This window comes from Platichthys flesus, chromosome 18 (genome assembly GCF_949316205.1).
Source record: "Platichthys flesus chromosome 18, fPlaFle2.1, whole genome shotgun sequence".
In the NCBI taxonomy this organism is placed as follows: domain Eukaryota; kingdom Metazoa; phylum Chordata; class Actinopteri; order Pleuronectiformes; family Pleuronectidae; genus Platichthys; species Platichthys flesus.
The window spans coordinates 14,156,158-14,169,461 of NC_084962.1; the positions used below are offsets into that span (position 1 = coordinate 14,156,158).

Here is a 13,304-nt window from a genome sequence, read left to right on the forward strand (position 1 = left end):
AAAGAAACTCTGTCCTCCAGCGGACTCTCTCTTTCTCCACGTACCTTGCAGAGTTTGTGGTAGCGCGGCGAGGAGATGGCCATCCTCTGGAGCCTGTGAAGGAAGACCACCACTTTCTGGAGGGAGGTCCGGACCATGGCCATCATCCTAAGACTGCTACAAGCCTGCAGCAGCCTGCTCCTGGTCCGCATGCTAGCACTGCCCTACCCCGCTCATATTGTTCTCCCTCTCCCTCTCTCTAGCCAGCCGACCAGACCCCAGCCAAGCTGACGTGATGCACACACACACATGAACACACACACACACACACACTTGCAAACGTACTCAGCTCTGCATGCCTCTATGTTGCGTCACATCTACACACACAAACTACACAGAGTGAGCGCAGCCTCAGATAGGTCTACTCCTCTATCCCTCTCTCTCTCTCTCTCTCTCTCTCTCTTTATAAACAGACAGCTCCCAGCACACACACACACACACACAGTCACACACACACACGTGATGATGCAGGAGAGCGGGATGAGACAAGACACTCACTTTCTCCTCCACGCGGACATTTACACGTGCACCACCGACCGCAAGAGCCAGGAGGGAATCAAACAAATCACTTGTGACGCTACCCCGCAGAGTCAGAGGAGGGTGACGAGGAAAAAGAAGATGATGAAGAAGAAGAAGAAGAAGAAGAAGGGGGGGGGGGGGGAGATCAACAGGGAGAGAAGAGTTGAAAGTGGCAGCAAGCTGGAAAGGTGAGGAGAGAGGAGGGCGCGAGTTGCACCGGACGAGGAGAGAAGCCGGTTACGCGGCTCACTTTTTTACTGCCACTGATCCAGAGAAAGAGGAAGAGACAGAAAGAGAGGGAGAGATACAGTAATCCTTTCGGATCACAGAGAGAGAAAGAGAGAGAGATAAGAAATGCCGGAGAGAGATGAATCAAAAGCAGTAGTGTAAGGGGACAAAAAAATTCCTCCGGCGTGACGGGAGAATGACACTACGCAGGCGACCCGCAGATCAATGAGCGAGACAAAGAGAAAAGGGGAAAGAGAGCAACAGTGAGTGGGAGAGAGAGAAAGAGAGAGAGAGAGCTCCGAGCACAAATGAGATGCGCACACACTCACACTCGCACACACACACACACACACACAGACACACAACAGGGTTACGGAGAGGGAGGAGTCTTCTCAGGCATCGAGGGTTCCTGGAAGTTAAAGTCCCATTCATTGTCTGCACCGCAAGTGTTAGTGACAGACAGCTGGAACGCTTCCACGGCTGCACGACACCGTCCATCATGAGTGCAAAAGACGAGTAATTGTATTAGACTTTCTTACACTGTTCCGACCCTGTAGTTTAAATGATTTTAACCAAAACCAGGACAAGTCGTTTTTGCGCCTAAATATAAAAATTGTGACAGAGTGCTGAAAATGTCATTTGAAACCAGTCTGTGCTGGGATGGAGCCGCTCATACGAGACATCTCAGCTGCGTTCATGATGTTTCGAATCAATTTTACAGCTTCAAATAACTAATTAAATCCAAACTTACCAGAAAAATTATCACTTGAACATCAGTGGGATAAGAACTACCTAAAATGACAAATGTATCTTAATGTGTATGTCTATATGTCCCATCCACTAACATGGAGATGGCAGGGTTTAACAATTACATTGTCATGTCGGCCATCTTTATATACAGTGTATGATACCATCTCCCATATCTCTCTGTGGAGAGGGGACATGAGTTCTTATCGTTATATGTCTTTCATTCCGTTGTTGTCAAAATGAGGCTTTAAAATAACATTAACTGAGAAGAAACGAGGGAGGCCTTACTGGAGAAGAGGAGAATAAAGATAAGAATAATAAAAAGTGGGAGGAAAGTTGAGAAGTAAGGAAAAAAGGTGGGAAGACACGATCGAGGCAAGATAACAAGGTTTTTAAGCATCGTTTTATCTGTGCAGAAAAAGGCGAAATCTTTGGAGGATCAATCTGTTTGAAGCGCACATGGTTACAGTCGAGATGACATCGAGAGACAACGGGGGGGAAAGAGGAACGAGAGAGGCTGGTAAAAGCAGAGATACTAGAGCTGCACAATCAGCAGCTATCATAATAAAAAGGGCCGCTCAGCTCTCGCAGAGCCGCTGACCACACAGTATTACACACAGGTGGGTATTGTACATCTATTCATGCTCTCTGTGATGCTTACTTTTATTTAAAGTGCAGCTGAATAAACCTTCTCTCTCTCCCCGCCGAGAGACAAGAGGCTGTTATTTGAAGTGCAGGTGAAAAAACCTCTGTATCGCCCAAGAGCTGCACGCTACACACACATCTGTGACTCATCATTCAAACTGACGCACATACACAAATGGTTGTATTCAGCATCGCAATACCAGACGTATTATAATACTTGGTACCTGTGTGTAGTGTCACTTTATACAGATAAGGACGGGACATCAAGGCAGGGAAGAGAAACGAGCACAACTAAATGAACACAAATACAAAATGCCTGTAAACCAACAATAGTGCTCATCGACCCAGCCAGCTAGAATAATGGTCATTTACCAACAGGGATCATGCACACACCCACACAACAATAGAGAGAAGGGATCATGGTAAGCTGAGGGAAGAGCTGTGTTTAGACAAGGTTTAACTCGACACAGCGTCCAATTCACGCTATTCCCCCGGGTATCGACTCGGCTTCACAGGGAATTACAAGGAGACCGAGTGTTTTGTTGGCTTGGTGTTAAAGGCAGTGACAGTACTAGGTCTCAACTAAAGGGTTAGAGGAGGCATGTACATCTCCACTGCTCACGGTGTCTTGGTCCACACACACACACACACACACACACACACACACACACACACACACACACACACACACACACACACACACACACACACACACACACACACACACACACACACACACACACACACACACACACACACACACACACACACACACACACACACACACACAATCTAACACACACAATCTAACACACATATAAGGCAAGCCTGATAAAAGCAGCTCTTGAAGCTGTGCGCACCTTTGCACTTCTCTGCTGGATGCCATTAGTGCTACAGCTTCCAGTGTGGTGAGGTATGATTAAGGGGATTAGGTTCCATATATCATGTACCACGCACCAGCCTCAGTGTGAGCAATGTACAGTATTATATTCAATAAGATTGGGTTTATATATCATAATGTATCTGGGTGTATTGGACGATTACAGTGGAGTTTCAGGTTTAAAATCCCAGAAAATGACCTACTCACAATTTGCTATCAATAATAAAGCAACATAAAACTACATAGATACACAAACATTTATTTCAACAAAAGTATTGTTCAAATTGTAACTGATTCATTGAGTCCTGTCGACCATTAATACAAAATATGTCAGAGCCTCATTGACTGGACATTTAAGGATATTCCAGCACCGGTAGAATCAGAAGTACCTCCAATACTGCCAGTGTCGTACATGTTCGAGTACACAAAACCATGTACCGCTCATATGTGAGTTCTCCTGATCCCTCACCCAGGGCGGGCGAAGGCTTAAAAAGAGCAGTGTCCAAAACTTCTGATGAAAGTAACTGGACACTGAGCAGCCTTCTTGAGTTCAGTAAACCGCGGGGGGGATGTCGGAGCTACGTCAGCATTCGTCCTCTACGGCTCGAAGTCTGCCTCCGTCTCATTAACCCACTTTCTAAACTTAAGTGCCATCCATCAATTTCCACTCCAACCGAGACTGAGAGCGGGAAATGAGGATAAAAAAAGGGATAAAAATAGACTTTAAATGGACACTAAGAACTTCAGAGAGAATCAAGCTCCACTAAATATGTTGCTGTGCCACTAATTCCTTGATTTATCAGACTGGGACCGATTCTTAAACCACATTTATTACACACAGGATCTTTGCCACGACTTTGACAGACTTTTTCGGAATAAATTCAAAAAGTATAATGTTTGTGTCCTGTAACAACTTGTAAGGGTTCAGAATGCTGGATTGTGTTTGATACAATAAACGTAGAATGTGATCATTTCTTCCAAATGATCACAATTATATTAAACGCAAAACTAAATACAGTCGGGCCTCAGAAATGAACTGGAAAAGTCTCAGCGGCATGTCAACACCACATTGATGAATTCTTAGAAATCTTTGTAGCCATTCATGCAGTGATTTGCTTTTTTTCCCTCCAGAACCAAGTACTGTTTTTAGATGATCGGACGATGCAAATGGGAGTGATAGCGCGGTGGCATTCAAGATGATGGGAACCAACCACTTTATCTAAAGAGAAGCTTTCAGTTCTGACATGAGTGACCTTGCAGCATTTTCTCAAGTTATCCGAAGATCCAAACGATGAAATCACTGACCATTTCTGAATAAAGAAAACGTACCAGAGTGACAGGGTCAACATTTTATTTAAAACTAACACCGTTCAACTTCAGCGAGACGTCAAAACGGGAAGATCAGCGCCCGTTGCGTCCGTTGAAAGGCTGAAGTGAAGTGATAATGGGATTGCAATAATACATAAGGCATAAGCTGAGAGGTGTCAACAATTCCCTGAGGGAAGGTCTGGGTAAATGACAAGCCAGTCAGACTGGGTAGCAAACACACACACACAAAAAAAGTCAAACACACACACACACTCCGAGTTCCTAAGCAGCACAGAACAAGACGATCAATGAGCCACACTCATTGCATACAAGCACTCACACACCATCTGCATGTCCTCCTATTTACACACCTATAACCAACCAGCAGGAGGTACACACACACACACACACACACACACACACACTTACACACACACCAAACGCAGCCTCGGTTTTGTTGGTGAAAGATGCACTAATGGAGGATGACACAGATAATAGGCGAGCACCTGTGAATAGTGTCACAGTTCCTCTGTATACAAATTAATTATAGCCCTACCTCCAGTTGTTGCTTCAGCTCCTTCCCATGGGCGGAGTCCTGCGTCAGGTCTTCCCTCTGGGAGGCGTCGGCCAGGACGTTAACGGTAGTCTCCGCCTCCTGGAGCCACTTGAGGAAGGACTCCAGTTCCCTGAGCGACATCTGCAGACCCTTCAGTTCCCCGTCCAGATGAGTGTAACGGTCACTGCCCCTGCCGATCAATAATGAGTCCAATATGTGCCGACATGTGGGGAAACACATGATTTATAGAAATCAAACTACTGTTGCAGTCGATACGCGATCCAATACTGCTGCGACATCAGCTTCATACACTGAAAAAATAAGGTTTTGCCAACTACAAAAAATTGATATGGCTTAAATGAACTAGAAAGGCATACAGTAGAATGTAGACCTCTGCCAAGGCCACATTTAAATTCACTAGAACCAGATTTATGTTTGGATCTGCACACTCATAAATATCAGTCCCCTAAATGTGTTTTTCATCAAGATCCATGAATTATTCTCTGAGAAATCAACAACAATGTTGAAAAACATTTTTGCATCATCCCCCTGAGTCTAAGTTTTTCCAAACAACAATTAATATAACTTCTTGAAGTTGTCCAGTGGCGTGTGCATATGAACATACAGACAGGTATCCAGGCGAGTGTGTGTGTGTTTGTGTGTGTTTTTGTGTGTGCACCTGTTGTTGAGGTTGTTCCAGGCAGCGTTGTGTTTGTCTGCGACCTCTTTGATTCGCCTGGTGTCGTCGGTGGAATACTCCCGCAGTAGATGACCGGACAACTCGTTGAAGGCTGCCACCGTGCCCTGGCCCCGTCCCAGGTCCTGGAGAAACGCCTGCGAAGCGATAAACACGCATTAGGATCGTCAGGACGCTGGAAGTGTGACAGATGTGACTTAAACCTTATGAGTCACTGTGAGGGGCCCCGTCGGCAGCACTTCATCAGCCTGCACTCGTATCTGCTATTGGTATTTGCTGTGAAAGGACATTAATGACAAATTCCCTAATCTCAATAAAATGAGTCTAACTTCAGGGATTAAAAACACAAAGTGATTAGTAATTCTGCAGCTCGGCCGTCTGAAATTGTTTGTTTAACCTCTACGTAATCAAGCAGGGTTAGATAAGACTCAACTGTTATTACTAAGGCCTGATTATTATTCTAAATTCACCTTAACAAATAAATCTTCCACAGACGACCCTGAGGCACATGGTACGCCGACAAAAAGGTACACTTCACCTTTATTAAATGGACAATCACTCATCATTAAAAGAGCACATAAACCAGGAGTAGATGTGGAGCTGATGTGCTGCATTCTGTTGAACTCAGTTGCCCTCTAGTGTTAGGTCTCTGTAACGCGTCACACACACACTCGTCCTGACTGAGGCCGACTTTTGTTTCTTCATCCTCTCGGCCAAGTCATCATCTCAAATTAAGATGATGGATGATGTGGGTGTAGGAATGTTATTAAGCTTGAGAGTGACACAGCAGAGAGGTGATTTATTCATCCCCGCCTCTTGCAGACTAGTGCGTGGATGTAGAAATGACCTCGATACTTTATGGAGTAAAGTTCGGTTCGGTCGGAGGTTTTCCTCAAGAAGTCAAATTCCCTGAGTTAGATTTCTCGCTATCTGTAATGATGAGGCTACAGAATCCAAAAGGACCCAGGGAGGAGGTTTCCTGACCTTGTTGTCAGCGAGCTGTTTAGTCAGGGGCTCTCTGGACGGCTGGAGGAGGTTGTGGAAGCGTCCTTCGTGGTGCCCAATAAGAGCCTTCGTCTCCTTCCTCTGCTCCTCCCACTGGATACTGTGGGCGGTCATGTTGTCCAGCTGCTGGAGTCGAGCCTCGACCCCGTGCTGAGTGTTGTCCCACTGGCTGCGCACCTTCTCCACTACAGACACAGACATGCAACGTCATTTGACTGTGGGAGATTTGCACTGGTATAAATAAAAACTGGTATATCCTTGCTTTGACATGACTTGTACATACGTTTCTCAGTTATGGATGTGCGAACGTCCAGGTTAGAAGTCTTGTTTTTGATGTTCTGTGCCAGGGTGAAGATGTCCTCGAGCTGCGGGTGGCGCTGCTCCAGGTCACTCTTCGTCACCTGCGAATACACAATAACACACATACACATTGGCGCCTCAATTTTACAGAAAGTGCTGTATTTCTATGAAAAACTCCACCTCCTCTCCTCCCTTCTCACCTGCAGACGTTCCATGGTGGCCCTGATCTCCTCCGTGTCCCCGACGGTGACAATGTTCGACTTGAGCATCTGCGTGATGAGGAGCAGCCAGTCGGCCAGCTCGGTGGCCGTCTCGTTGAGGTCGGTGGGCGCCACGCCTTCCGGCGTGTGCGGGGTTTGGTGGTAGGGGTCCTCGCTCATCAGGCTAGCCATCTGCACGGCTGAGGGGACAGAAGACACTGAAGCGAGAGGAGGAAATAAAAAAAGGAAATGATGCCATGAACAATAAAAGATGTTAAGATTGGGAGATGAGGTGCTGCCAAATGGCTCTCACAGGATATTGGCATCATAATAAATCTCTATGAATTAGGCACCGGGGTTTGTTTTAGTGTTACACAACCAGGACTTTGTTTGTCACCTCTTGTTTATCATTTCAGCAAGTATTTTTATTCTTCAAATGAAGGTAAGCCAGATAACCCTAATACAGGTAAATGATTATATGTTTGATGATTTTGATGCGAAAGACAAACACATCTAATTTGAAAAAAGTAACGTCCATGCAGTGTTTCTGCAGGTTTTAAATTCACGAACCACAACGCCCTGAGACCTTTGCATGCTCTCAAAACAAACAAATATTTGAAAGCATGACATAATTAAAACACCTCTAAACTTACTTTAAAACTAGTACATCATATTTTAAATTTTTTAAGGCCCAAAATTCAGATTTCTACCCTTTTTAGAAGCTGCAGAAACCCTGTTGACAGTACCAACTGTTTCTGTCATGAAACAGAAATGAGAGACATCATGGATCTAAATAAATGCATGTATGTTTACCAAGCTGCTGGTGCTGGACGACATGCTGGTGCTGTGCCCATGGAGAGATGGGCGGCTGAAGAGATTCCCTGATTCGACCATCCAGGGCTTTCCAATCAGCTGCCAGCTCCTCTACCTTGGTCTGTACACACACACACAAAGAGCAGCACATACTTGTAATCAACTACAGAATGGAAGCGACAGAAAATAGAGTTCCCATCCCGATGTGAATAAAACAGCCGATTAAACTTTAAAAAATGATGTGAAATGGAATTACCCCAAAACCCGATATGGTGTCATTATATGCTACAATGAAAAGTGGTTTGTTATTAAATTATATGACTGTTAATACCGGGACCTTTTCATGAGGCAGCAGCTGCTGTCGTCGTTGGAGCTCGATGGAATGAGCCAACAGCTCCTCCAGGTCCTTCTTCCTGTCCTTCATGGAGGCCTCCAGAGCCTGTGACCCATACAAGCTCGTTTTAGACCCAACGTTTGTGTGCAAGGAAACTAAGTGTTTTATCTTGTGACGTATTCTGATCTTACCTGCGCTTGGACCGGGTTCAGGCCTCTGGTTATGATTGTCTGGTGTGTGACGACCACCCAGTCGGTGAGTCGCTCCATCCTGTCCTGGAACTGTGCGTGACTCTGCAGGTTGGCCTCCACCTCCCCCACCTTCTCCAACAACTCATGGGTCACCTGCAGGGTAAACAGGACCATAGGCTTCATCCATAGTACAATGTTTCAGCTTGAAAACTGTCTAAAACTATGTCAATGCTTCCAAACATCTCAGTTTCTGCCCGTCCAGATTCATACACAGCCCTGGAGCTTTCAAACTAAAACTGACCCATCAGGGTTTTCAAACTTCTCTGTTTTAATGGCTCAAAGACTCTGGATAGTTTGGACACCAGATGTTTCTGTAGCAGAGGTTGATAGTTGAATGGCTGTAGCCTTAGATTAAGTAAAGGAAGTATGGTGGTGTGGATACACTAATAAAAAGCTGGTGTTAAATGTTGCTGGTACAATTCTCACTTTGCTCCAGTTGAGGTTGATGGCTCTCAGTTTGCCGACATGCTGGTCCCGGCTCTGGGGGCTCACGCTGGGACTGGCCAGGATCTGAGGCGCGTGCTTGTTCAACCAACCGAGACGCTCATTGTGTGCGTCCATTTCCTCAGCGAGGGCCTGCAGGGGAAGATGCAGTGACCCTTAAGTTAATAGAGAATCACTGATATATTGAAAAAGAGAGAAAGGAGGGAATAAAGGAGAAATGTAGAAGTACTGCCGTGCAAGTCAGCAGTGGAACAGTTGCTCAACTTTGCCTCATATGTAATGACATTAATTTACTTTCTGCAGTGTGTCGACCGATGGAAAGTCAGGATAAGTTCGATGTGAAGAGGGAATGAGGAAGGAAAACTCCGAAAGTTTATGTCCTTCAGCTAAAATTGCATTTGCTCAAAACAGATGATGAGGGCATTTAGTTTGTTCTGTGTATGTTTGCTGGGTTTGACAGGTTTTGCTTATGACAAGAGCAGCTTGGAAAAAACAACTTGTGGAAACAAATAGGGGAAAAAAGAACAAAGTAAAACCCCAACACAGTCGGAGGTGACCATAAAAATAGCTGACTCCACCAGCTCCTGGAATAATAACCTCTACGCTCCCGTGAAGCTCTGGGCTTTGCTCTACCTTGAGTTCTTTGAAGCTCTCGTCAGTGGCTGTGACAGGCAGGGAGCTGACGGCGTTCTCCGCCTGCTCCAGCCACACAGCCAGCTCATTGCGTCTCCTCACCAGGTCTGACAGGGCCGGGTCCTCGCCAGTGAGCCTGCACACACACACATACACAAATAGTGTATACCGCATATACGCAGATAAGCACCTTCATTTCCTGCAGGTTGCAGGTATAATCCTAAAATTTACATTTAAATGACAGTCATAGGCGGATTAACTGCACTGATAACTGCAAAACACCGATAAAGAAACACCACTGACAGTGATGGAGAGTGAGCGCTACCCTCTGCAGTGCATTGTCCTGTAAGACCAACACGTTATATAATCAGTGACAGTGACAGTGTGTATTACACACTCGTCAGAATCCAAATTGACTTTATCTTCCCACTGATTTCAATCCATACAGGCTCATTTAACAAACACATCATCCTGTGTGTTTCTGTGGATAAGTTACCGGCGCTGTCTGTCCACGACCTGGCGCTTGACCACTCTCCAACGGTGGCTGAGGCCGTCCAGCTTCTCTTCGAGCAGTGGGCCATCAGGAGACGACAGCTGCCCAATAATCTGCTCCCCGGTGCGGGACAGTCCAGCCAGGACAGGTTGGTGATTAACCACGCCTTCTTCCAGCTCCTGAACACACACATCAATCAATCAATCAATCAAGCAGACTTTATTAACATCGCAAGTGATGCAAAGGGCTTTACATAAAAACCCAGCCCCCCATGTAGCCCAGCTAATTCTGAAAGTATCAATCAGGAAACAGTAGAAAACAAATTTTTACCTTTAAATAGCGTAATAATAAATGAAAGTGAACAAAATTGAAATATATAGAGAGGTATATAAGAGAGAATAAAGTTCTAAAAATCACAAGAAAGAACAGATCAATGTGAGTGTGAGATCATCATAAAATCTGTGAAATCGAAATATAAAACGAATGAAAGAGTGTGATGGATGGAGAAATAGAGGAAAAAAGGAGAAACAGGGGATCAATAAGAGCCTAATCTGACTGAGGCCCAAATCCCCTGCTGACGTCCATCTCTCCCAGAAAATCTCTGATCGACACTCAGGCATGATTTGTGCCTAATCAAGATAAACACTGAAACCATCTCCACTCCCACCACGAGGGGTTTGAATTGCCAGGACGGCCCCATAGAGTTGTGTGACTGATTGTGACGTCCGCTGAAGGGTGAGTCAGCTAATTGATGTCTCCATCCCCATCCACTTGATCCCTCGCCGCGTTCCCAGTGACTGTGGAAACACGTGAAAGAGCCGGGCCGGCGGAGCTTCACTCATCACTCTGATAAAAAGGTGCTAATGGCTGCGACGCTGTCAGAGATAATGCCGTGGCTTCAGGGAATCTAATTCCCCCCCTTGGAAATGAAAGTGCCGCTTAAATGATCAAACAAAGCAAAATGAGATGGCCCTTCTCATCTCACTCTTCAGTTCCTCACTTCTCCCAGATTCCGGCTCTGAATAATGAGCAGTGTGTTTATCAGGTACAATGGAGCGCCCTCCTTTGGGGGGAAGAAAATGCAATTATCTCCCGTCTCCTTGTCTAACATTTCCAAGCATCCGGCAACTGATACCTCAGAGCCATTACTGGGAAGGTAATAATGTTGATCGCAGCTCATCAACAGATCCTGTTGCCAGTGTTGTGAATCTGTATTTGACTAATTACTCTTACGGAGCCAGAAAATGTTCTTTACCATCAGAAGTTATTAACAAATACAAAAACATTTGCATACTTAAGTTAAAGTAATACTATAAATAAAGATGTAATTTTAACTGTAAACTAAAATGATCTAATATCACATTTATTACCAAAGTTAACAACAATCAGAAATGTATAGGGTGAACATGGGTCATAATGCCACCTAGTGTTTCAACACATCTTTGACTTTGAAGGACTCATACTTACAGAGTCAAACAAGTCATGACGTTTATTATCTTAAAAGGTGAACACCCTCTAATCAAAGTTAAATACTTCAGTATCAATGTTAAACCTGGTGGTCACACACATTTGAACATAACGTCCTCCAAGACCTCCACATGCTCCTCCCCCCCTCCACCCACCTCTTGGTGTCTTCGGGCGGAGTTCAGGTCGAGCTGTCCGTCCGGCCCGACGCTCTCCGTCAGCAGCGTCTCGGTGTCACTCAGCCACTGACTCAGGTCGTTCATGTCACAGTGGAACTGCCCCCACTCCTCTATAGCGCGGTCAAAACTCCTGCAGCACAATAAGGACACACACACACACACACACACACACACAACCACACACACAGCATGTTGTAGTTTAACTGAAACCTGAGATCATTTTGAGGCTAAGTTAAGACGGGTGGGTGTAATGGGAAGAAAGAAGAATTATCAGAGACTTCTGGTCTGTAACGATAAAACCAAGTCAGTCCACTGGGGAAATTACTCGGATCCTGATAAGGGAAAATGAAACCGTTGACCTCTATCGAACCGCTAGAAAATGTCATAACAATCAGGAACCACTTACAACACTGTATTGGGGTGATTATTTGAAATAAAAAAAAAACTGATCTTTATCGTGCTGATGGTCTTCATGACGACTATTTCCTCTTTCACAGCAGAACAAATCTGATAAGAGCGACGAGGTGAGGAAATGAGTTTTGAACCAGGGATTTTTACGAATCCTCCTCTCTTCTTTGATTTTTAATGATGCCTCCAGGTCATTCAGGATGACAGCTGGAATACCAACCAGATCAGTGTACTGGTTTATTCCAGCACGTGCTTATATTGTCCATCAGTAAATACAGAGTGTTTGTGCCCAAGGAACAATGTTGGTGGGAGTCAAGGTCACACAGCTTGAGTGTGTCTGTGTGTGTGTTTCATGTGCTTGTGAGTGTGTGTTTCATGTGCTTGTGATTGAGTGTCTATGTGAATAATTATTCCAACCTGAGGAGCAAAGAAAAAGGACCCACTCACAAAGAGGCTGACATTTCTGTGAATGCTGCCTTCTCCAAAGAATCTAAACCTTTCTTGTTTTTAACAGACGATTGTTTGTACAATAAAATCTTGTATATGATGTTGGTGTACGCACCCCTTGCGGTGGTTGTACATGCGGTTGAGGCGGTCCCACCCGGCGTTGAGCTGCGTGAGGGAGTCTCCGATCTGAGAGACCTGAGGGGGGGAAGCGTCCTGAATGGCATCAGGCTGGCGCTCGTGGATTCCTGTGACCTGCTCGCCCAGGTGATCCAGATTCACTTTGATATTCTGTGAAAAGACAAATGAAGGTTTAAGAAAAAGGGAAGTTAATGCTTACACCTGAAATTGGGGAAGCTCTGGCATATAAACATGTATATTACTGATTGCTTCTGAGGAAAAGAGATGTCCCACAGTCTTTTCAAATTCATATTTTTCAATAATTTCACATTTTTTCCTCTATTTCGGCAACAAACCAAATGTTTTACTTTTCTGATACTCCAGCTTTGTGTTTCATGTTTCACTGACCTTCAGCATGTCCTCCTGGCTGGAGAAGTTTTCATAGCGCCCCCCGCTGAGCTCAGACGAATTCAGAAGCAACTCGTTGTCAGCCATGGAGAGGAGCAGCTTGTTGATGTCCAGCAGGTAGTCGGAGGGGCTCAGCGAGGGGGCGGTGCTACGCTCCGGTGCAGACATCTCCTAAAACACAGAAGTAGG

The 13,304-nt window shown here is 45.2% G+C and overlaps 1 protein-coding gene across 7 annotated transcripts in view; it reads right to left on the bottom strand.

The window, feature by feature from the left end:
- Positions 1 to 13,304, bottom strand: part of utrn (utrophin) — a 164,932-nt gene that overhangs the window by 103,285 nt on the left and 48,343 nt on the right. For 5 of the 7 annotated variants that reach the window (XM_062411214.1, XM_062411219.1, XM_062411217.1 and 2 more), the window contains 14 exons: positions 13,116 to 13,286; positions 12,706 to 12,878; positions 11,715 to 11,865; positions 10,096 to 10,271; positions 9,600 to 9,735; positions 8,949 to 9,098; positions 8,463 to 8,615; positions 8,275 to 8,376; positions 7,938 to 8,058; positions 7,125 to 7,342; positions 6,908 to 7,025; positions 6,604 to 6,809; positions 5,602 to 5,756; positions 4,923 to 5,112 (listed from right to left, as the gene is read on the bottom strand). In XM_062411214.1, the coding sequence (XP_062267198.1) occupies positions 4,923 to 5,112; positions 5,602 to 5,756; positions 6,604 to 6,809; positions 6,908 to 7,025; positions 7,125 to 7,342; positions 7,938 to 8,058; positions 8,275 to 8,376; positions 8,463 to 8,615; positions 8,949 to 9,098; positions 9,600 to 9,735; positions 10,096 to 10,271; positions 11,715 to 11,865; positions 12,706 to 12,878; positions 13,116 to 13,286 (2,220 nt within the window). Of the gene's footprint in view, positions 1 to 44; positions 246 to 4,922; positions 5,113 to 5,601; positions 5,757 to 6,603; positions 6,810 to 6,907; positions 7,026 to 7,124; positions 7,343 to 7,937; positions 8,059 to 8,274; positions 8,377 to 8,462; positions 8,616 to 8,948; positions 9,099 to 9,599; positions 9,736 to 10,095; positions 10,272 to 11,714; positions 11,866 to 12,705; positions 12,879 to 13,115; positions 13,287 to 13,304 lie in introns of those variants that run through there. The other 2 variants (XM_062411216.1, XM_062411220.1) reach the window with 2 other exon arrangements.